At 57.8% G+C, this 22,882-nt stretch overlaps 3 protein-coding genes and 1 long non-coding RNA gene across 9 annotated transcripts; 1 reads left to right on the plus strand and 3 right to left on the minus strand.

The window, feature by feature from the left end:
* Nucleotides 1-1,475: 1,475 nt before the first annotated feature.
* On the minus strand, nt 1,476-7,976 carry NFKBID (NFKB inhibitor delta). 5 transcript variants are annotated; one of them, XM_089319443.1, is made up of 12 exons: nt 7,844-7,976; nt 6,405-6,505; nt 6,127-6,211; nt 5,613-5,812; nt 5,194-5,384; nt 5,004-5,109; nt 4,722-4,868; nt 4,536-4,587; nt 4,296-4,444; nt 2,803-2,919; nt 2,437-2,601; nt 1,476-1,983 (listed from the first exon to the last, which is right to left on the minus strand). In XM_089319443.1, the coding sequence occupies exons 4-12, from the start codon at nt 5,736-5,738 to the stop codon at nt 1,930-1,932; spliced, it is 1,107 nt and encodes a 368-aa protein (XP_089175569.1). In that variant the 5' UTR covers nt 5,739-5,812; nt 6,127-6,211; nt 6,405-6,505; nt 7,844-7,976; the 3' UTR covers nt 1,476-1,929. The 5 variants fall into 5 exon arrangements, with proteins under 5 accessions (XP_089175569.1, XP_089175570.1, XP_089175571.1 ...); XM_089319444.1 differs by having other exon boundaries at nt 6,127-6,285; XM_089319445.1 differs by lacking the exon at nt 7,844-7,976 and adding an exon at nt 7,146-7,202.
* Nucleotides 7,977-8,888: 912 nt separating this feature from the next.
* On the plus strand, nt 8,889-10,809 carry HCST (hematopoietic cell signal transducer). Of its 2 annotated transcripts, XM_002722226.6 has the most exons (4): nt 8,889-9,046; nt 9,427-9,450; nt 10,314-10,445; nt 10,669-10,809. In XM_002722226.6, exons 1-4 carry the CDS (start codon nt 9,004-9,006, stop codon nt 10,707-10,709), a joined length of 240 nt encoding a protein of 79 aa, XP_002722272.1. In that variant the 5' UTR covers nt 8,889-9,003; the 3' UTR covers nt 10,710-10,809. The 2 variants fall into 2 exon arrangements, with proteins under 2 accessions (XP_002722272.1, XP_089175572.1); XM_089319446.1 differs by lacking the exon at nt 9,427-9,450.
* A 146-nt stretch (nt 10,810-10,955) lies between these two features.
* Nucleotides 10,956-14,425, minus strand: TYROBP (transmembrane immune signaling adaptor TYROBP). Its single transcript, XM_008249547.5, has 5 exons — nt 13,408-14,425; nt 13,039-13,065; nt 12,745-12,879; nt 12,507-12,550; nt 10,956-11,149 (listed from the first exon to the last, which is right to left on the minus strand). The coding sequence occupies exons 1-5, from the start codon at nt 13,613-13,615 to the stop codon at nt 11,084-11,086; spliced, it is 480 nt and encodes a 159-aa protein (XP_008247769.2). The 5' UTR covers nt 13,616-14,425; the 3' UTR covers nt 10,956-11,083.
* Nucleotides 14,426-20,548: 6,123 nt separating this feature from the next.
* Nucleotides 20,549-21,239, minus strand: LOC138846492 (uncharacterized). The gene is made up of 2 exons (XR_011384013.2): nt 21,104-21,239; nt 20,549-20,804 (listed from the first exon to the last, which is right to left on the minus strand). It is a non-coding gene; the product is annotated as an uncharacterized LOC138846492 (long non-coding RNA).
* Between the last annotated feature and the right edge of the window lie 1,643 nt (nt 21,240-22,882).

The following is a 22,882-nucleotide window of genomic DNA, read 5'->3' on the forward strand; positions in this document are numbered from 1 at the left end:
GGTGAGAGCACTCCCATTGGCTGGTTCTTTCCCCAAATGCCTACACTGGCCAAGGCTGGATGGGGCTGGGGCCAGAGCTGGGAGGAACTGGGAATGCAACCCAGGTCTTCCATGAGGGTGGCAGGAGCCCAAGTACTGGAGCCATCACCTCGTCTCCCAGGGTCCACATCGGCAGGAAACTGGAGTCCGGAGCTGGAGGCAGGCATCAAACCCAGGTATTCTGATGTGGGACAAGGGTACCTTAACCGCTAGACTACATGCCTGGTCCCCAAAGCGGTTGCTCTAACCCCTAAGTTTTGGGGTGTAGACACTGGCAAATGCCCTGAAGTGTGCCTATTCAAGAGGTCTTCCAAGAGTTCACAGGAAATGTGCATGATGTGGGGCAAATGTGTGGCACAACGGGCTAAGCCGCTGCTTACAACACCAGCATCCCATGTGGCACCTGTCCGAGTCTCGCTTACTCCCAATCCAGCTCCCTGCTAACTCACCTGGGAAAGCAGCAGAGGACGGCTCAAGGTCTTGGGCCCCTGCACTCATGCAGGAGACCTGGATGGAGCTCCTGATTCCTGGCTTTGGCCTGGCCCAGTCCCATCAACTGCCACCATTTGGGGAGTGAACCAGTGGTTGGACCATCTCTCTGCCACTCTCTCTTTCAAATTAATCTTTAAGAAAATGCATCACGGGAAAATGTATGCATGGATTTTTACTTTTTTACACCAAAATAAACTTCATCGTTTAATTCTAATTTTCCACAACCATTTTCAAGCACCCTCATATTCACTTAGTTTGCTGTCACCAAGAGGCTCTGAGCAGATGGTCCCAGGGATTTCAGGGTGGGGGCCCTTTGGGTGATTAGAGTGTGGCGGAGGAAACAGCAGAGGCCGTGGGACCAGTACAAGTTGGGAGCATTGTGGATCACTCCAGAGGCAGGCACTGAGGCCTGAGGATTTGAGAACAAGTTTATTTGGAAGGGATGGAGAACGCCGGCAGGGGAGGTGAGAAGAGACACAGAGATGGTAAGGAATGGTATCAAGCCTGAACCCTAGGACCTGGAGCTGCAGTGTGTTGTGAGCACGCGGGGAGCCCGAGTTGAACACTCATGTCCGAGTGACTCCTACGGGGACAGCGGGAACCGGGTGCATTCAGAAGCCATCTCCTATCAGCCATGGTTGAAGGCTGCTGGCATAAGAAGCGGGCACGAACTCCCTGGATCGAGACTTGCCGTGCTCATACGCAGAGCAGAGAGAGGGGCAGTGTCTGAAAATGCTCCCAGTAAACACTGGCGAGCCACCACGTGGGTACAGGGTGAGGGTGACGGGATGTGGGCTTGGCACCCACGGTGTCTGCTATGTGTTCCACCCAGGCAACAACGTTCATCCAAACCTGAGCCTGCCACAGGGCACCACAGCCACTCCCCGGCACCACCACAGCTACTCCCCGGCACCAGCGGCCCAGGAAAGATCACAGCACGGCAGTTCTAGTCCAAACCGAGTTTAATGGGGAGTTTCAGGCAGGGGTCAGGGGGCCTGACCCTGGGATGATGTAGGGATGCCCCGAGTACTACGTAGGGCACATTTCATCTAAATTTCCAGGTATAAAGACCTCAGTCAGGGGAGATGATCCCCCCAAAAAAAAAATCCCGGTGGGTAAAGCAACAGGGGCTCGGGGTGTTTCACAGAAACAATCAAGGGGCCTCGATTTCACAGAAATCATCAAGAAGGCACCTTGTGGGTGGGGGAGGGGCATCACACCACCCCCAAATATTGGGGACTGCTCAACCCCCCCAGCAGCCACTTCAGGGTTTTAATGTAAGACCCCAATGGCAGGACACTGCACATACATTATCACGGATTTGCATCATTCGCATACGCTGGCTGTCCCACAGGACGGTGGGGACTGGAAAATCAGTCCAGGTTCTGGGTTTGAGTCCTAAGAGGACAGGCCTGGGGGCGCCACACGGCTCCTCTTCAACAGCTGCCGGAGCTGTGGACAAGCGAGGCAGAGTGAGATGCTGGGGAGGAAGGGGTCGGGGAGAAGCCCAGAGGGGTCGGCTGGGTTCGAAGGCCAGAGGGCCAGACTCAAGACTTGGCGTTGGAGGTGAAAGGCTGACGTAACACTCCCAGAGAGGGCCGGGAGCCAGAACTGGGGGTGGAGGGGAAGGGGCTGCTCTCTCGGGGTCCCCAAGGACTCAAAAGCCATATTTGAGATTTGGACCTTGTGTTCCAGGGGATCAGAGGTTACACCTTGGGGTCAAGTACAGGTCCCACTTTGAGGTCAGGGTCAGAGTCGCTCTCCTGAGGTATAGAACCTGACACTGAGGTCAAAGGTCATACTGGAGGCCGGGGTTGGGTGGGGTGGAGGTCACCTTTTGGGATTAGAAGGCACCCTCTAAAGGCGGGACTGGGGGTGGGGGCAGTGGTCAGGCTCAGTGCTCACCCCCTCGGGGCCCGGCCCGGGCCGCAGCAGGTGGACAGGCTGCTCGTTCTCCAGGTTGCGAAGTGTGGGGTCTGCCCCCGCTGCCAGCAGGTGCCGCACGATGGCCTCCTGGGGCGGCCCAGGGGGCAGGGCAGCCGCCATGTGGAGGGCTGTGTTCCCGTGGGCCTGGAACAGCGAGGGAAAGGTGGTAAGGATGTGGACCCCGCTGGCCTGGGCACCTTACACTTCCCCAGGCCCCATCCCACACGGCCCCTGCACCCTCCCTGTCTGTCCTACACTCTGCCTGCCTCCACCGCCCCCTCTGCATCCCGCTATCCCTCCCTGGCGGCTCTCGCCCGATCTGCAGGTCCCAGCCTGGGCCCCCACCTTCATGTTGACAAAGGCCCGCAGGTCTCCCCGTGGCAGCTCCAGCAGCAGCTGAACCAGGGTAGGGTTGGCGGCCTGCACGGCCAAGTGCAGAACTGTCTTGTTGCTCTTGATCTCCTGCGGGAGGGGAGGGACGGCTCACAGAAGTGTACATTCACCGGCAGGATTCTCCTACCCAAGTGTCTTTGAGGCTCGAAGGAGCTCTCCCGGCTGGCACTTTCTATTTTTAACACACTGAACGCACCCTGTTTACAAGAACAGGAGTCGCAGCTCTAAGACTACACCCAGGGCTGGCGAGCTGTTGTCTTTGTATCTTAGAAGAAAGAAAAGACATTTTCTAAAATGAAACTTCATTATGTGCCTTTATGCAGTCTGGAATAATAACGAACACGAACACTTTAATGCGTGGGGAGTGGCAGAACAACCTAGTTTGCTCACCAGATAAACTACGGAGAGAAAACAAAGAGATGGAGGAGCTGTATTCAGATCCTGATTTTTTTTTTAATGAAAAAATAAATTGTCGCTTCCAAGCCAAAGCACAGCCAGGATATTTGAGATTATCATTAAGCTTTTACAGTGCAACTGGGGTTAGAAGAGTTATCTTTTTTTTTTCAGAAGAGTTATCTTTTAAAGGCACAGATGTTTAATGAAATGGATGGTTTCTGTCTCTTATATTACAGGGTATTTAATACAAGGGAATGAGGCAGGAGCATCAGAACATTTTAAAACCAAAAAATAGGAAGTAAAATGCAACATTACAAACATCAGCTTAAGATCGTCCCATCACACAACGTGGTGGACATTTGATTCTGTGGGGCGGCCTGTGAAGAGAACTTCACTAATCATGAGCCAGGTTCTAGGCCCGGACTTCCTGGGTTCTAATCCCCTCTCTGACACTCACAGTTTATAAGCGTTCTGGGGGCCGGCACTGTGGCGCAGTGGGCTAATCTGCCATTTGCAATGCTGGCACCCCATATCGGAACACCGGTTCCAGTCCCAGCTGTTCCGTTTTCAAATCAGCTCCCTGCTAAAGCACCTGGGAAGGTAGTGGGAGGTGGCCCAAGTGCTTGCGTTCCTGTCACCCACCTGGGAGGTCTGGAGGGAGGCCCAGGCTCCTGACTTTGGCCTGGCCCAGTCCTGACCGTTATGGCCATTTGTGGAGTGAACCATCAGATGGAAGATCTCTCTCTCTAACTCTGACTTTCAACTAAATAAATAAATCCTTAAAAAGAAAATTTCTGACTCCCTGTACCTGTTTCCAAACCAGCAGAATACAGAAAGTAGTAAGAATCCCTGCCTTACACGGTGTTTGTGAGAATCCATGACTCGGGGCCTCACATGTAAGCTAAGATCAGTAACCTCATTGCCAGCTTGACATCAGGGCACAGAGAAGTGATGGAACACGATGGGGGTCACACAGCTAGGAAGAGGCAAGGTCAGTGGCCCCATCCTATACGCCCACCCATGGGCCCGCCACCCACAGCCCAGCTCACCTGGCTGGTGTGGTCAGCACCCACGTGCAGCAACATCTGAACGCAAGCCAGCCTGTCTCGGGCTTGGGTACTCAGCCCCTGGGGACAGAGGTTGGGTGGGCACATGGCGACATTGAAGGCCAGGATAGCTGTGTGGAGGGGAGTGAGTCCTGCAGAACAGAGAGAGTGAGGGAGCTATACTGGAGCACCTGCCCCACCCTGCCCCACCTGCCCCACCAGTCCTGCCCATGTTCACCTTACCTTCAAAGTCTCTGGCTTCCAGGTCAACCTGGACCCCTGAGTTAAACACAGCCTGATGGTGGGGAGAAGACAGGGTGCTATTACAAAGGGGTCTCCCCAGGCCTCCCAGCTCTAGAAGCCAGGATCTGGGCAACTGGTCTACCCGAGCCTCCCCCCCACCCCCAGCCCGCTGCCAGCTGGCCGTACCGAGAGCACTCCCGGCAGTCCATAGGTGGCAGCCACGTGCAAGATGGAACGTCCCTGATGGTCGGTGGCATTCGGCTCTGCTCCCAGGCTCAGCAGATCCTCCACAATCAGGGGCTGGTTGGCGGCGGCAGCCACCAGCAGAGGGGTCTACAGGGTCACAGACGAGTTAGTCTGGGCGCCCTGAAGCCTCCCCTCTCAAAGCGAGGGATCCCAGTTGCCAGCGCCCTCAGGGCCAGGAACCAGGAGTACCATTCCCCTCTCCTCCAGGACTCCAGGCCTCACCTTGCCCTTATGCTCACGAACGTCCAGCTGCCTGTAGGCCTGGAGCACCTCGGCTGCGGCGTATGCTGCCCAGCGCAGGCCCCGGGCTGCAAACAGGTGCAGGAGCCTGAGGACAGGTGGGGGCAGCAGTGAGAACAGCCCCTCGGCTGAGCGAGGAGCCTGCAGGGCACCCCGTTTCCCCCATACTCACGTGTCCCCCTCTTCATCCTGGGCCAGCAGCTGTTGAGGCCCTAAAGCCAGCATGTGAGCTCGCGCTGTGTCCAGGGACGGCCCAGTAGAAGCGGGCAAAGGTGGGGGTCCCGGGGGGAGTCCCGAAACTCTCCAGGATGCTGGCTGTGGTATGGAAGGCTCTGCATACAGCCGAGTGCTGTCCAGGGAGTCCTGCAGGGTACAGGTGATGATGGGGAGAGCAGTCAGCCGAGAACCCCCAGCCCTAACCACGCAGCACACACACACACATGCACACGCCCTGGTCAAGTGGCCAGGTGTCCCATCTGTGCCAAGTGACCCTGAACATTTGAGGAAGGGGATCTTCATCCAGCCCCAGACATCTCACAACTCAAAACTTCTCGGAGCCCCTCAGCCTGCTGTCCCCACCCTGTGTCTCACCTCCATCCCCAGGGAAAATGGGCACGACCGCCCTTGGTCCAAGGATAGGTGGAAATCAGGCGTGAGGGTAGCTTCCGCAGGACACATGGGGTAAGAGAAGGCACTGTCTGGATAGGCAGTGTGCATGCTGGAGTCCCAGTCTGGAAAGCCAGCGACGGGAGCCAGGTTGCCAAGGCCAGAGCCCACGGTGTCCTGGTGTCCTAGGAAGTGGGCACGGGGGGGCAGGGACAGGCCTGGTTACCACAGCTGGAGAATTCACAGCCAGGGCTGGGGTCTAGAACCTGGCACACCAAGCAGCTGGCACCTGGACTCCTGCCAGACTGACTGATGGGGTCTCTGAACTCTTGGGCAGCCTGGGGCCCTGGAGGGCTGGGGCATAGCCTGTGGTCCCCAGGGAATCTGGGAGGGCCAGCTGAGTCCCAGCATGAACGAGGGCCTCCAAGCCCCCCACCCCAAGTCCTAACAGTTGTGGCTGGGCACTGGGGGAACCAGGGGCTTGCTCTCCCCAACTTACCAGGTTCCACCTCATTCACAGATGGGATCAGGGGCGGGGGCGGGGGCTGGGGCTGCAGCTGGGACTGGGGAGGTGGGAACTGTCCCTGTAAAGGTAGAAGCAGTTCATCCGAGTCAGTTCATCCGGCAGATGGCAGATTCCTCCGCCTCTGTTCGCAACCTGCCAGTCAGGACCGCAAGTCTCTAAGTCCCAAGGGCCCACCCAGCAAGGCACTAAATCCCTGTGGGACAGCTCCCGGGCCCCTGAGCGCTCCCGTTCCCAGGGCTCCCGGGCCTCACCGGGACCCCACCAGCATCTGGCTGCTGCTGGCGGCGCCTCTGTTCTTCCAGGAGCTTCTTCACCGTCTGTGTCGGGCAGTGGCTGCGTTCATTCCGGCTCACTGAGCGGGGGAGGAGGAGAGGAAGTCGTCAGGGGGTCCTTAAGTCACCAATCGCGCGGGGGAAGTGAGTGTGGGTGCCTCCTCCTCGCCCTCCCGCGCGGAAAAACTGGCACATTGTGCCGCCGAGAAGGAAGTCCAAAGCCAGCAGCAGATTCTGTGTGCGGCGCCCGCCCCCGCCTTTTCCTTCTCTTTGCTCCGCACTGTCCCTCCGACCCAACTTTCCACCAGCGTAGTGGAAACTGAGGAAGGGGGAGGAGGGCACCCCTCTGCAGCTCCCCTCGCTTCCGTAAAAAATCCCACCCCAGACCGCCCAGTTCGGAGGCTCCGGGCATCGCTCCCTGGAGACTTCTCTCCGGGTTGCCACTATCCCTGTGCTCTAGGGGCAAACCTCCTATCCCCCCCCCCCCCATCGGAAGCCAGGGCTCCGAGCCCTCCTCGATCCCTCTCCCACAAGGCAACAGCCCCCAGCACTCCAGGTGTCTGGGGGTCCAGGGCCCCACCCCGCAGACGCGGCGGTCCCAGAGCCCGGCATCCAATTCCCCAGGCCCCCCGAGCTCGGGCCCTCAGCCCCCTGACGTTCCGGTCCCCAAACTCCCTTCTTCCCAGCCCTCAGGAAGCTCTCAGACCCTCAAGCCTCAACCTTCCGAGCCGAGGTTCCGGCGAAGGAAGGGTTAAGCTGTCGAGGGCCGACTCGGAAACACCCAGCCGCGACGCACCGACGTCACGGCGCACACGCAAGGGAATCTTCCGTCTCCCCTTCCCCTCCCAGCGCCCGGCGGCAGGTGTCCTGCTCCGAGGCGGGGCGCGCGGCCAAGCGTGGCCCTGGTGGAATCCCCGCACGTGGGGAATTCCTGCCCAGCCCGGGGACCCTGGTCCGGGGGCGATGCGGGAAACCCGGGGCTGGACCAAGGTCACGGCCAGCGGGAACCCCAAGGCCAGGAGCCTAAGCTTCCAATCGATACTAGTGGCCGGTTTGAAACCACACCCCCAAAGACCGAATCAGGCCTTCTATGGGACGGGGTCTGGGTCCCCAGCCCCCTCCCCCCAAGGGTCCGAACTAGAGGTCTGAACCCTCTCCCCCCCAGGCCTTTCACCCTTGGGACCCAGGATTCCGGATCCCCAGTTCCCTGCGTCCCCAAGGACTCGGAGTCCAGAATCCCAGCCGCTCTGCGTCGCGACCCAAGAGTCCCGGCCTCTGTCCCTCCAAACGCCGGCACCCTCGCTCTCAGGACCTGGGCCTCGAAGCTCCAGTTCGGTCTCTCGGGGACTGGAGAGTGCGGCCCCCAGCCCCTCGCTCCTAGCGGAGCTGAGCGCGCCTCCCCGGCCCTCGCTCCTTACCTCGGGGATTCCGTGGCGCGGATGGCGGGCCCCCAGGGCCGCGGCCTCGGCGCTGCGCCAGCCTCGCTGTTGTCCCGCGGAGCCGCCGCCGGGTCCCCAAGCTTTAGCAGGGTTCCCCCGCGCGTTTTTAAATTGGAGTTTGGGCTCCGCCCCGACCCGGCAAGGCTCCGCCCACAGGCCCGGGAGTCCCCGCGTCTCGCTCCAGCAAACCTAGCGAGGAGGAGCTGCTGACTCTTGGGTCTCCGGGGAGGAGGCGGGGACGGCGTCCCTGGCTTCTTGAGTGTGTACGTAGGGGGAGGGGGCTGCTGGTCTTAACTCCAGGGCCCTAGGCGGGGAGGGGCTGGGAGTCCGGACACCCTGTACCTGGGGCTGGCCTTCTGCCCGTTAAGGGGTCGCGTGGCATCACATCTGCGTTTGAGTCACTGGCTCCAGCTTCCTGCTAACACGCACCGCGGGAGGCAGCAGGCTCAGGTCCTTGGGTCCCCGCCATCCATATGGGAGACCCCAACTGGGCTCCCAGCTTCTGCCTCCCGACTGACGCAGCCTGGGCTGTTGTGGGCAAAGGAGTGAGCCAGGGATGGAAGTGATCTCTCTCTCTCTCTGCCTTTCAAATAAGTAAAAATGAATAAAATGAATTTAAATTTTGTTAATTATCTCCTTTTTTTTTTTTTTTTTAAGAAGAGGACAGTTCTGTATCTGAGTACTGGGTGGGCTGGAATCACTCCCTTTCTCACATCTCAGAGGGTAGGCTTCATGGATTCATTCAAGGGAGCACTCTGCTGGGTGCCCGGTCCCTGGGTCAGTGGGCGCCCCTCTGTGCTGGGGCCCGAAGGCTGGCTCCTGCCGGAGGGCTCTCTCAGTTCTGGCCACATCCACCCCATCAGCTCCGCCTTCAGGATAGTTCCAGAACCTCCCTAGCACCCACCTCCTGGCCCATCTGCACTCCCACCTGGCTGGTCCTATCGGCCTCCTCATCTCCCCTCCCCTCCCCCCAGCTTGTTCCCCAAAGGCGGTCACAAGGACACCCCAGATAAACACACAGGAAGTGGGTGGCCTTGGTGCCAGCAGGGTGACATCCGCTACCTCTCAGCTCCCTCTCAGCTCCTCCAGACCTCTCTGGACACAGGTCTTGGCCAGGCCCCGTCCGCCCCCAGCCCACCATGGTCCCTCCAGGCCACATCCTGCTCCTGCTTTTCCTCCCAGGTGAAGACAGCGGTTTGGGGGGTGGGGATGGGGCAGCAGGTGTCTTAAGTGACATCTGAACAGCGGGGTGCTAAGGGCGGGCCCTTCCTTTCCTAAAGACCCCGTTCAGTTTCTGGGTCTGGGTCCCGGTGGAGTTGGGAGGCTGGGGGGGGGTGCGGGGGGACTGGGGATGAGTGGGAGCTGCCTGTTCATCCCCCCCCCCCCCGTTGCCGGGTCTCTGAGCCGCTGCCGCTGTTCTGTGGCTGGGTGCTCCTCTTCCCACTCGGCACCCCTGTCCCATTCGACCCCCCGGGACCCAGAAGACATCTCAGGGACCTTCCCTGCACCCTGCTTTGAGGGTCTCCCTCCCCCCCTCATCCACCTGCTCTGTCTCTCTACAGTGGCAGCAGCTCAGACGCCCCCAGGTGAGACAGCCCTCCCTCCCTTTGGCCCTGGCGCATCAGGTGTGCGGCTTCGGTCCCTAACGCTTGGCCTGCGCTCCACGCACAACGCAGCGGCTCTCTCCATGCCACCAGCTCCTCTCCTTTTCCCAAATCAGAGGCTCCAGAGGACCTACAGCCCTCTCTGGGTAACCAAAGCCCCAGGGAGTCAGTGGCCCTGTTAGAGGGTCAGGGACCCCCCCATTATGTTGTGGGGATGGAGAGCACCGCCTGGGCTCGGAGGGACCTGCAGGTTCTTGTCGCCCGCATGTAAGAACACAACCAGGAGCTTTTAGATTGGGGGGAAAGAACAGGGCTTGGTGAAAGGCAAAGGGGGCGAGCACACGCGGTGTAGGTGTGGGTAACCTTGAGAGTGAGCCCCCCACCTGCCCCCCAGGCTGGGGGCCGGCCTTGTCTTAGCATGCGGGTGGTGTTCACGGCAGGGCCCTACCGGAGATGCAAAGGAGGCGGGGTTGGGGGTGGGGCTGTCGCGCGCCTGGTGGTCTTCAGGAAGGTGTGGCGGTGTCTGGGGCAGGATGGGAAGTGAGGCTGGGCTGCGTGTGGGCAGCGGGGGTGCTGAGTGTCCCTCTGAAGGAGATGGGTGTGGGCGTCCTCCCTCCTCCTCCCGCCCTCACTCCCCGCCTCTCCTTGGGAGTACCCCACGTGCCCGCCCGCAGCCCGGGGGGCCCTGGGGTGCCCTGGCTCCTTCTTCCCCAAGAGCAACTCCAGGGAATCCGCGCTCCCCCGCCCCCGCGGGGAACTTCCTGTCTCCCCGTGGCCGAAGCACAGCCCTGGGGATCCGGAACGCCCCCTCAGCCCCCTCCTCGTCTCGGGGCCCCCCCCTCCAGGTTCCTGTTCCGGATGTGGGCCCCTCTCCCTGCCGCTCCTCGCGGGCCTTGTGGCTGCTGACGCCGTCGTGTCGCTGCTGGTTGTGGGGGTGGTGTTTGCGTGCGCCCGCCCACGTCACAGGCCCACCCAAGGTGAGGGCAGGGAAGGGGCGGGGCGGGGCCCGGAGTGTGGGCGGGGTCCCTAGGGAGGGGGTCCCAGGGATGGGACTCCAGGGGAAGCCCTGGAGGCAGTGCTGGGGAAGCCCTGGGGGAGGTGCCTGGGGGAGCCCCTGAGGAAAGCCCTGGCCCCCAGGGGTGGGGATGTGGGGCGCTGGTGGGTGGTCAGGCTTCAGCTCTCTCTCTTCCCTACCCCCAGAGGATGGCAAAATCTACATGAATATGCCGGGCCGGGGCTGACCCTCCTGTCACTTCGACCTTAGACTTCTGGCCCTCTCACCCCGGCCCCGTGACACTGCCCTTTCTGTGCTGTCGATGGGAATAAAGCCACTGAAATGCCTCTGGTTTGATTCTTCCTCAAAGAATTTCAGGATTCCCAAAGCTGCCCTCCCGCTTAGCTTGTGTCCGGGCGCGAGGCCCACGTAGGTCAGGTCCCCGCGTGGCCCCCTCCCCCCACCCCAGGCCCCCACCATCACACCACAGCAGTTTTGTGCTCCGTGTTTATTTGGCAGCAACAGAGGGGAGAGGTGTCAGGGAGGGCACGCTGGGGCGCTGGGTGGCCATCAGGAAGCACTGGATCCAGGCGTCCCATTGTGGACTGTTGCGGTTTGGGCTCATTTGTAATACTGCCTCTGTGTGTTGAGGTCGCTGTACACATCTGACCTCTGACCCTGGAGCTCCTAAAGGGGTGGGGCCATCAGTGGACCGGGCCCACTTAATGAACCCGAAACAAAATCGGGCCCTCTTCTCCCAGTGGCCCACAGCTTCAGCATCATAGCCATGACAGAGATCTGGTCTGCATTCAAGTCCATTCAGGATGCCCCTCCCCCTCTCCCCAGGCCCCGGGGCCTTTGCACATGCTATTCCCTCAGTCTTCCCCGGCTTCAAGTCTCAGCTCACGTCACATCCTCAGAGAAGTGTTTCTCAATTTCCTGTCTCTAGTTCCCTCCCCTGCACTCCAGTCACTGTCTCACCAGCTCCTTTCCTTCCTTCGTGAATTTCCTTGTCTCTAGTTCCCTCCCCTGCACTCCAGTCTGTCTCACCAGCTCGCTTTCCTTCCTTCGTGACTTGTCCCAACATACTTCTGTCTGTTCATTTGACTCTGGCCGGTGTCCCCAGCTGCGGGGTGCGCTGTGCTGCCGGGCCCCACATCTGGCACACCGAACAGCCTGAGTTCACTCCCAGCCCACGGAGGCCCGCCGGCTCTTACCGAGCCAAACTTGAGATTCTTAGGAGGAAGCTGTATTCACAAGTGAGGCAGAGCTGCCAGGCAGGCCACGTGAGACCACACACCTGCCTCCACAGAGCGGGGTCACAAGTGGGGTTTTTTGGGGCGGAGTCTATGGGGCAAGGGGCGGCCTCACACAGAACCCCTGAAACCTGAAATCCCATAGGAAGACCAGTCTGTGTGTGCACGTTGCTCAGGCGGGGTCTCGGAGGCTGGCTTAGGCCTCGGAGGCACGGCCACTGCCTCTGTCCGCACCACAGTTTCTAAGAAGGGGTTCAAGGACACGGACACGGCCCCTAGATCATATGCACCTGTGATTCTTGGCGTGGACTTTTCTGAAGTCTCTGGTTTTTATCAGCTTCTTAAAGGGACATAGCACCGCCCCCCCCCCCCCCCCCCGCCACACACACACACACACACACACACAGTCCCCGGATCGGAGGGCTCCCCTCTCCGGAGTTCCCAAACAAGGGCTGCATGACAACCTCCTGAGAGTGGCTCTCAGACATCAGGGTGTCCTGGGGCCAGGGATTTTCCAGGACGATTTCGAGCCTGCCCGCTCCAAAGGCCTGAGCTTGCCTGACCAAGGCAAAGCCGTCGCTGGATGTCCTCTCCGCGAGGGTTCAGCTGAGCACAAGGCCAGGGTGGATCAGGTAATGCGGTTTTGGACAGATGCCCCCATTGGCCTTCTAGGCACGGGGAGCTTTGGAGAAAGTGGCTTCAAGGGTCCCCCGGAGGGCGTGTGGGGTACACAGGGCAGACACCTGCTAGGCAGGAGTGAGATTCGGGGAAGAGGCCTGGCTCCTTACCTGATAAGGTGACTCCGTCTCAGTGATGCGCGGCTTCCGGGTCACTGCGGGGGCGCAGGGTGCAAAAGACAGGCAGGACAGTGAATTGGGACCATTCTGTTGTCCTCACCTTGCAGCCTCCATCACCACCCCTCTGACGCCAGTGAACAGGCCCTTAGCCTGCCCCACCAAGAACACCACCACCACCACCAGGCCAGTGCTCAGAGCGCCCCAGGCCACCCCTGCCTGTCCCACTCACCGTCCACAGCCCCTCGGCCGCGAGGGACCAGCCGGCCGAGCGAGTACACAGCCAGGGCGATGAGCAGGGTCAACACCAGGTCCCCCAGCACGATCCCCGCCAGCGCCCCCGCACTCAGGGAGGAGCAGGTGCACTCTGAGAATCGGCACACGGTGGGGGTGGGGAGGAGGTCAGTGTGGGGTTGGGAACTGGGGGGTGGGCGTCAGCAGAGGGAGGCCCTGGAAGATTGGGGAGGGGGCAGAGAGGGGGAAGTCTTTGGGAGGTAGGAAGAGGGATTGTAAGGGCTAGACCTACCGCTCTGGGCCTGGACAGGGCTGAGACCTGAGGAGGGAAGAAGAAGGTAAACTGAGGCAGCGAGCTGTGACTGGAGTGCAGGTCTGGAGGCTGGGAGTGGGGGTGGGGAGCAGCGCCTGGCTGGCGTCAGGGCCATGGAAGGGTTTTACCTCTACAGGGCCTTGTCTTGCTGCAACAACTCGGATGTCTCCTCCCCTGCTTTCTACAGGAAACCGAATCTTGGGGGCTGCGGCTCAGCAAAGACCCTCAGGCTTTGGGGGGGCTGAGAACCTGCTCCAGTCCAACCCCCCCTTTGGTTCACTCACTCCACCCTGCTTCCTGCCCCTTCCCCCAATCCTCAGGAGACAGCTGCAGAAGCCCCCAACTCACCCCCCACGGTCAGAAGGAGAGGCAGGAACAGGAGCCTGCCGGAGCTTTCCAGGCCCCCCATGACACCAGCATACGACTGGACACCACCGTCCGAGGGCCAGCGGGATGAGGCGTAGCGTCCAACCAAGCGAAGGAGGAAGTCTGAGGCCGGCGGTGGCAGAGGAGGAGGGGACAGTGGCGAAGGAGGAGGGACAGAGAGAGAGAACATCAGAAAGAATCGGGCCCAGACAGCCCGGTGCCGGACACGACAAGCTCAGGTGCCCGTGTCAATCCTCAACCCGCATCCCCAGCCCGGTGTCGGTGCCATGGCAACAGGAGGGTCAGTGGCTAGGGCTGGAGCCAGCTCTGCCTCCCCACGGCTGGACGAGCTCGGGCCACTGAGCTCCACCTTTCTGGGTTGTTAGGAAAGATGGCACCTGTGACCGCTGGCTTCCCATATGAGCACTGGTTCACAGCTCCCTGCTAACGCGCATGGGGAAGGAGCAGAGGATGGCCCTGCCATCCACGTGGGAGACCCGGAAGAAGCTCCTGGCTTCCACCTCGCCCAGCCCTGACTGTTGTGGCCATTTGGGGAGTGAGCCAGGGCATGGAAGATCTTTCTCTCTCTCTCTCTCCCTCTCTTCCTACCCCCACCAACTCTGCCTTTCAAATAAATAAAATTTTTTAAGGAGCCATTTGCATGTGGCCCTAATGCAGGCACTCCATCCCAAGTGTTAAATCACTTCTTATCATGCCCATTTGTGCTTGCCAAGGCGGAAATGGAACCCAGGACCCAAAGACAGAGTTTTGATTCTTAAGGAGAAAGAAAAATAAAGGATGAGTGACAACAACAAGAAGACAACAGCAAGGAGGAGAAAGATGGTGTAGAAACACACAGCCCCGAGACAGAAGCAGGGGCTCTAGGCTCGGCAGGTGGGGGGCTTCCCTGCAGGGTGAGGAAGTGGCAGAAAGTGAGGCCAGAGGGAGAGAGGAGGCAGGGTCTTTGAGCCCCCCAGCAGGAACCCAAACTGGGGTGGAGGAAGGAGGAACCTGAGGTTAGAGTGCTGGGGATGAGCTAGTAAGACCCCTCCCCCACCCACACGTCATGGCAGCCTCTCCCCGGGGCTGCGCTCAGGAAAGGGGAAATTGGACTGTCATGAGACAGACGCTGGGTGGCTGGTGCGGGAGGGGAGGGGACTGGAAGTCTGGCGCTGCCACAACTCTGGGTTCACAGGGTCCCTCTGGCTGTGGGCAGGGGGAGCAGGGGCGGGAGGAGGGCCCTAGGCTCCTGCACTGGTCCGGTTTAGGGTGAGTGTGTGGGGAAGTGTAAGAAAACAGTGAGTGGTGTGTGCTCAAGAAATGATCTTCATCATCCTTGTCATCGCTGCTGTCCTACGAGCACCCAGCCCTGAGCTCACCTGGATAAAACCCCTCCCTCCACCCCGCAGCACCAGCCACTGGGTCCCCTGCTGCCATCTCCCACCAGACCAGAGCTGTCCCCAGAAGATACTCGACCTAGCAGCCAGGACATCGGGCACACCGTCCAATCAGGACAGATGTGGCCAGGGTGGGGGAGGGTGGGGGTACTGGAGCCCCGTTTAGTAGCTGGGATATGGGGAAGGGAAAGCAATGCGAGGGAAGGGGCTGGGTGGTGGCGGACCAGAGGTGTTGCAATCCTTTTGCAATCAGTACCGCTGTGCAGACCACAGAGGCGTGCAGGCCGGATTGGTGTCTGGGCCGGGCGGTGCAGGAGAGGATGGCGTGGAGGGCATTGCTCCAGGGGGCTGGGCTGGGGGCCTCTGCCCAGGATCTGCAGTGTCTCAGTCTGCTGGCACAGGGCCATGGCTTGGGGAAGGCCTTTCCCAGACGCGGGGTTGGCTCTCTGCTGCCCTCCCTGCTCCCCTGGCTGCCATTTCTGTCGCTGCACAGCCCAAATGCCCCACAGTTGCCAGGCAAAGATCAACATGGTGCGCCGGCCGCAGCGCGCTGGCCGCGGTGGCCATTGGAGGGTGAACCAACGGCAAAAGGAAGACCTTTCTCTCTGTCTCTCTCTCTCTCACTGTCCACTCTGCCTGTCAAAAAAAATAAAAAAAAAAAATCAGACAGGGGCAGGCATTTGGCAGAGTGGTCAAGATGGTGCTTGGGAAGCCCCCGACCTCCCTGGAGGACCTCGGTGTGGTGACTCCAGTTGCTATGGAGATAGAGAGGGAGCTCCAGGCTCCTGGCTTTGGCCTGGCCCAGTCCCAGCCATTGCAGGCGTTTGAGGAGTGAGCCAACAGATGGAAGATCTCCTTTTGGCTCCTGCATTTCAAATCAAAGGAAAATTAAGAATTAAAAGAATTAGGCCGGTGCCGCGGCTCACTAGGCTAATCCTCCACCTAGCGGCGCCGGCACCCTGGGTTCTAGTCCTGGTCGGGGCACCGGATTCTGTCCCGGTTGCTCCTCTTCCAGTCCAGCTCTTTGCTGTGGCCTGGGAGTGCAGTGGAGGATGGCCCAAGTGCTTGGGCCCTGCACCTGCATGGGAGACCAGGAGGAAGCAGGAAGTGGCTCCCGGCTTCGGACTGGCGCAGCGCCAACGTAGTGGCCATTTGGGGAGTGAACCAACGGAAGGAAAACCTTTCTTTCTGTCTCTCTGTCTCTCCCTGTCTAACTCCGCCTGTCTTTTCTTTCTGTCTGTCTCTCCCTGTCTAACTCCGCCTGTCAAAAAATAAAAAAAGAATTTAAAAAAACCCCTAACTTTTTAAACAGCCCCCCAATTTTTGAGCAGACACGTCATAGAGGATGAGACACAGGTGGCCAGAACACATATGAGAAAGTACTCCATATCACTGGTCGCTAGAGAGATACAAGGGGAAGCCGAGGTGTGTCTGGGCATCGGACACACCCAGCGGAGTGACTGCTGACAGAGGTACCAGCGGGGGTGTGGGGCAGGCGGAGATCTCCTATGCTGCACAATGGCAAAGAGAAAAACCTCTTTGGGAAACAACTGGGTGCTTCATTGGAAACTTAAACAGTCATCTAGCCGCTGATCCAGGATTTCTGCTTCTACCTATTTACCCAAAAGAAATTTAAAAAGACACATTCACCCACCTCTCTGTCCTCACTTCCTGCCACTCTTCCCCTCACTGAGCGCACCACACACTCACTCACTGCCTGGGTGTCCTGGCTGCTGCTTGGGGTGGGACACTGGCTCCTGACGCCAGCTTCTTGCCAATGCACATCACAGGAGGCAATACTGATGGCCTGTGTGAGACCTGCCATTGTTCCAGGAGCTCGTCACTTGGCTCCTGCCCGAAGGCCGGCCTGATACCCCCTCTCCGTCTCCCCCCAGGCTCGTTCGCCCCCTGCCACATCAGGACCAGCACAGAGGTACTTGCACGATGACGGCATCCTGCCCCTGGATTCCCCAGGCTCCAGGATCGTGGAGCCCAGCAAACTTCCACTGTTGACGAATTGCCCGCCTGTGGCCTTCTGCCCTCTCAGCAGCAGACAAGCCAAGATGCCCCATCCGAGCTGTTTTCCCCAAAGTCTTGCTGTCCCTGGCCCCTCGGCACCCTCCATCCAGGTCTCAATGCAAAGTTCATTCTCACAGAGGCCTCCCCTGGCCACCACTGCTTAGGTCACTTGGCCACACTCTGGTTTCATTTTCTCCCCAGTGTTTGTCACATCTGAAATTCTGACTTACGTATTCCCAGTTTTGCTGTCTGCCATTTCCTACGGAATGGAAACTCCGCGAGAACAGGGACTTTTCTGTCTTGGTCATTGTCACATACCCAGCACACATAGTAGGTGCTCACCCAGATTCTTTGGAGGGACTAACTGGCCCGCGGTTAAATTACCCCCGGCTCCTGAGCTCTGAAGGGGCTGAGGAACATTCCAGAGACACGCGCTGTATCTCCCTGAATTAACCACGGGGCGGGATAGGAAAGCCAGAATCTTGTACTGTGTGATTCCGCTTATATGAGACACTCAGTCAAGTTCATGGAGACAGACACTAGAACTGTGGTTGCCAGGGGCTTCCGGGAGAGGGTTGGGTGGGGAGAATGTGATGAACAGGGACTGAGTTTCAGTTTGACAAGATGAGAAGGGTTCTGGAGATGGATGGCGGGGATGGCTGCACAATATTATGAATCCATTTCATATCACCAAACTGTACTCCTAAAAATGATTAAGATGCTACATGTTGTTGTGTGTATTTTGCCGCAATTCTAAAAATTGAAAAATAAAGAATGCTAGCGCTCCCCAATATGTTGTTGTCCCTCTGCCACATAATTTGTGGCAGGGCCTAGGGACACTGAACCAAAGATCGTATTTTCCAGCTTCATTTGCATTTAGAGTGGCTGCGCGACTTCACTCCAGCTGACAGGTGGTGTGGGAAATGGACAGTTTATCGGTCATAGCCTTTGATTTTCCCAGTAGCTGGAATTTTTAAAAAATGTTTAAAATGTATTTATTTTCATTTTACCTGAAAGGTAGAGAAACAGAGAGACAAAGAACTTCCATCCACTGGGTCACCCCCCAAATGCTCACCACAGTCAGTACTGCCATAAGCTGCAGCCAGGAGCCAGGAACCCAATCCCAGCATCCCACACGGGTGGCAGGGACTTGAGTCCTTGAGCCATCATCATCTTCTGCCTCCCAGGGCGTGCATGAGCAGAAAGCTTGGTGGAAGCAGAGGAGCCAGGACCGGAACCAGCCTCTGACTCGGGATGCAGGCGTCCAAATGCATCCTAACTGCGGGGCTCAATGCCCGCCCTTCTGCAGCTGTAATTTGAAGGTTCGAGGGGGCATCTTGGGACAAGCAAATGAAGGCAACACGTGTGAGGATGAGAAGCTCAGGCCCACTGCCTTGGAGGAGTTATCAGAGGCACGTCCTCCAAGCGGTGCACGCGGTTACCGGGGTAAAACCACTGAACTCATCTTCAGAAAAGAGAACATTTATCATTAACTGTGGGCCTGCAAGATAAAGGAGTAGGTCATTACGAAGCTCAAACCAATCTCCCCAGACCGAGAGGGCTTTGGGAATTTATGGGGGTACAGTAATGGGGCAGAACTGGGTGCAATAAAGTGACCGGAACACCATAGATGCGCAGGAAAGGGGTGGGGAGAGTCCTTTTGTTATGGGAAATACGGTTTTTGGTTCTTATTCCAAGTTCCTGCCCCCACAGGAGACAAGAATTCAAAGTGGAGATATAAATGTGGTGCAAAAATGAGAGCATACATTCACGTGTGAGTGTGGGCCACCCCATGAGGAGACGCACCTGCCGTGAGAGGCCAGAGAGCTGCCTGCCAGGAGAACGTGGGAGAAGCCAGAAGATGGCCATGAAGACCGGCACAAAGCCGAGAGGCCCGCTCCCCCAGTGCAGCCGCGCCTTGTATGGGGTCAGTGTGGTCCCCTGATTGATTATACAAACAGGGTGGAGTTTGGGTGCGGTTTAAAGTGAGGTTTTCAGGCATCTCCACGTGGAGTTTAACTCCCATGTGGCCATTGTGGCGTCCCCTCCCTCCCAACCTTTGATGAGACGCAGGTGCATCCTGGGAGAGCGGGTGTGCTGGATTGATGTGTAAGGGGGTGGAGTTACAGCACCTGGCTGCAGAGACACAAGTTGTGGGAAAACCTCCCAGCTCACCTAACTTCCCACCTGCTCCCCCTGTATCACTTTGATGGTGCGTTCACACATGTCACAGGTTCCAAGGTGTCTCCTGAGCCAGGAGGTGTAGCATCCAGCTCTGGGACAAAGCCCGCAGGGGCTCTCTGGTTAGTCTGAGCCGATCTGTGCAGGCTTCACTGTAAGGTTGGCTGCAGCCAGTTCTGTCCAGTTTTATCAGGGACCCTGGGAAGACAGCTCAGCAGACCTTTTTAGCTAAAGCAACTATTACAGTTGCAGGTGACCATGTGACAGGTAGACAAAGAATTATTATGGGCTGTAAGTGTGTTGAGTAGCTTCAGGAAGCTTGCTGTTAAGCAACGAGAGAGGAATCTTGTCCATGATTTCAGGGTACAGCAGCCTTAGACTGTTATGTGAGAGACTTCTACCTTTTTTTAGGCCACTTGGGACAGGCAGTTTCCCAAGATGGTCACCAAGAATGTTTGCTCCCCATGTCCCTCTCATCAAAAGGTGGAGAGATTACTCTACCCGCCCCGCCTCCCACTTCATCTGAGCTGGCCTTGTGAATTGCTTTGACCAAGAATGCAATCAAGTGGCCGATGCTGTGGTGCAGTGGATTGAGCCAACACATGCAATGCCAGCATCCCGTATGAGCACCGGTTCGAGTCCCAACTGCTCTGCTTCCGATCCAGCTCCCTACTAACGCGCCTGCAAAGGCAGTGAAAGGCACCTTAAGTGCTTGGGGTCCCTGCCACCCATGTGAGAGACCCGGATGCTGTTCCAGTCTCCTGGCTTCTGCCTGGCCCAGCCACAGCCATTGTGGCCATTTGTTGGGTGTGTGCATGTGTGTGAATCAGCACACGGAAGATCTCTCAGTCTCCTCTCTGTAACTCTGCCCTTCAAATAGGTCTTTAAAAATAAATATTAAAAAAGAATGTAGTGTAGATGGGGCTATGCTGGTTCCGAGCCTGGAGCCTTAAGGAGACTTACAGCTTCCTCCCAGAAGCCAGCCCCGTGTTGCCCGGAAGTGCAAGCTGCCTTCCTGGAGCGTGAGACCACGCCCCCTAAAAGGACGCGCTACCACCTGGAGGCGCTGCAGCCGGCGCCAGCATCGATGCCCCCGCCAGGTGCCCGGAGTCATCGTGGATCTTCCAAATGCAGCCACTTGAGTGACCCCGGTCCACACCGTGTAGGGCAGAAGAGCCACCAGATGGGTCTGCGGAACGGTGAGAGCTTACAGATCTTTGTTTTAAGCCACTACTTGGGTTGGGGTCCTGACAGCCAACCCCACGTCCTCCCTCACACCAGGGGTTTCAAATGCCCTATTTGAACTCAGCTAGTTTAACCTGAGGTTAACCCACGGTTAACACGCAGGTTCTAAGGGAGGGCTGAGCATGGTGCAGGCAGAGGAGAGGGGGGACGGGATTTCCCACAGATCGGAGCCTACAGACTTCTCTGTGTGCCAATTTTGATCTTCCTCACCGCACTCCCTCTGCTTCTGACAGAGTTAGTCTCTGCCACCATAGGACCCTCTTGCAGAAACTACAATTTCATTTTTTTCAGCATTTATTTATTTATTTATTTGAAAAGGCGTGTTACAGAGAAATGGAGAGACAGAGAGAGACAGATCTTCCATGTGCTGGTTCATTCTGCAAATTGCCCCGATGGCCAAGGCTGGGCCAGACCCAAGTCAGGAGTCAGGAGCTTCATCCGGGTCTTGCACGTGGGTGGCAGGGGCCCAAGCACTGGGGCCATCTTCTGCTGCTTTCCTTGGCTCATTAGCAGGGAGCTGGACTGGAAGTGGAGCGGCTAGGACACAAATCGGCATCCATACGTGATGTTGGTGTTGCTGGCTGCGGCTTAACCCGCTGCGCTGCCACGCCAGCCCCAGGAACTATGATTTTTAGAAAAAGATCATGGCCCTGGGGAAGGGCGGTCATTGGTGTGGCACAAATCACCTGCCCACCCCTGAACAGAAGCAGAGGCAGCGTCTGCAAGGCAATGCGTGGAACCATGAGGACACCCGGAGGGGAGGGGGGAGGAACGGTCCCTGGGAGAAGCCTCGGGGGGCGCGGCTGGGACCGCACCCACCTTCCCTCAGAACACACCATTTCCCAGGGCACCGCCCGGCTTCCAGCTGCACGCACAGTGGCTCTGCTCCAGGGCTCTCTGACTGCCGGGACCCAGGCTGCCCAAGGGTGGGGCATACAGGAAGGAGTGGTTGCCCCTGAGAGCAGCCCTCCACCAGGGGCTGCTGGGGGCTGGCGAATGAATACCCCAGTTCTTCTCCCCCTGCGTGAGATGACTCCAGGGTGCAGAGTCTGCCCTGAATTCCAGAAATCCCCGGGCAGACTGAGCACCATTGTCCTAGATAACACAGCCCTCATTGATCTGCTCCTCCTTCCTTTCCGCCCCTCCAGTCCTTCCTGAAGCTCCCAAGCCATGGACTTGAATTTGAATCCTCTTTTGGTGCTGGGAGAGCCCATGCAAGACAGAGGAAGTGTAATTCCCAGAAGGCAGGAGGGGCCCTGGGCCCACACGGATGGACATCCGTGGCATCTCCCTGTCCCCACCTCCTTCTCAAAGAGCCTGCAGGTGGAAAGTGAGAACTCCCTGTGCTCACGGCTAGCCCCGGCAGATAGCCCAGCGATCGGGAGTGACTCAAACGTGGCAGGCAGGATTCGGAGCTGCACACAATGCGAGCCACTGCGAGCAGTTTAAACAGAAGAGGGTACCTGTTCCAGGGTGTTGTGGAACCCACTGGCTCTCTGTAAGGGCCAGAAAGCCATCCCTGGGGCCCCACAGATCCCACTGCTGCCAGGGGGAGCAGACACCACGTCTCCACGGCAAATGTCAACCAGGGTTTTCTGCTAAGACGCCTGTCATTTGCATTGGACACTTGGGAAAACAGTTTGGCAGTTTCTCATAAAGTTAAACACACACTTACCATAAGACCAACAATCCCACTCCTGGGTATTTACCGAAGAGAAGTGAAAAGTCAAGTTCACACAAAAACCAGAACATTATATGAATAGTGGCTTTATTCAAAATTGCCCGAAACTGGAAAAAACCCAAGTGTTCTTCAAAGGATGAATGAATAAACAAACTGGGCATCCATACAATGGAATACTATGCAACAGTAGAAAAGAATGAGCTGTTGGTAGACGCAACAGCATAAGCCAATAAATCTGAAAAACACAGCATGCCAACGGAAAGACACCACACTGAAAATGCTACCTACCACATCATTCAGTTTACACAACACTCTGGGAAAGGCGGCACTACAGGGACAGAGTCGGATCAGTGCTTGCCAGGGGCAGAAAGTAGAAGAAGTTGACTACAAAGGGAAATGAGGGAGTTTTTTAGAGTGATTGAGTTCTGCATTACTTTGGTGGTGATTAATGGCTGTATGTATTTGCCAAAACTCAGAAGAGGACTGGGGCCTGCATTTTGGTGCAGCAGGTTAAAATACTGCTTGCAATGCTGGCATCCTTTAAAAAAAAAAAGATTAATTTTTGGTGCCGGCACTCTGGTGTAGTGGGTAAAGCTGCTGCTTGCAGTGCTGGTATCACATATGGGTGCCAGTTCGAGTCCCAGCTGCTCCACTTCCAATCCAGCTCTCTGTTGTGGCCTGGGAAAGCAGTGGAGAATGGCCCAAGTCCTTGGGCCCCTGCACCTGCATGGGAGACCCGGGAGAAGCTCCTGGCTCCTGGCTTCGGATCAGCCCAGCTCTAGCCATTGTGGCCATTTGGGGAGTGAACCAGAGGATGGAAGACTTCTCTCTCTCTCTCTCTCTCTCTCTCTTGCTCTATGGAGCTACAGAAAGAAAGGAATTGATTTTTGCTTTGTATTCTAATATGTTCTTTCACTTTTCATATTTTCCAGTT

This window comes from Oryctolagus cuniculus, chromosome 18, assembly GCF_051225735.1.
Source record: "Oryctolagus cuniculus isolate XC-2025 breed Fujian yellow rabbit chromosome 18, ASM5122573v1, whole genome shotgun sequence".
NCBI classification, from domain to species: Eukaryota; Metazoa; Chordata; class Mammalia; order Lagomorpha; family Leporidae; genus Oryctolagus; species Oryctolagus cuniculus.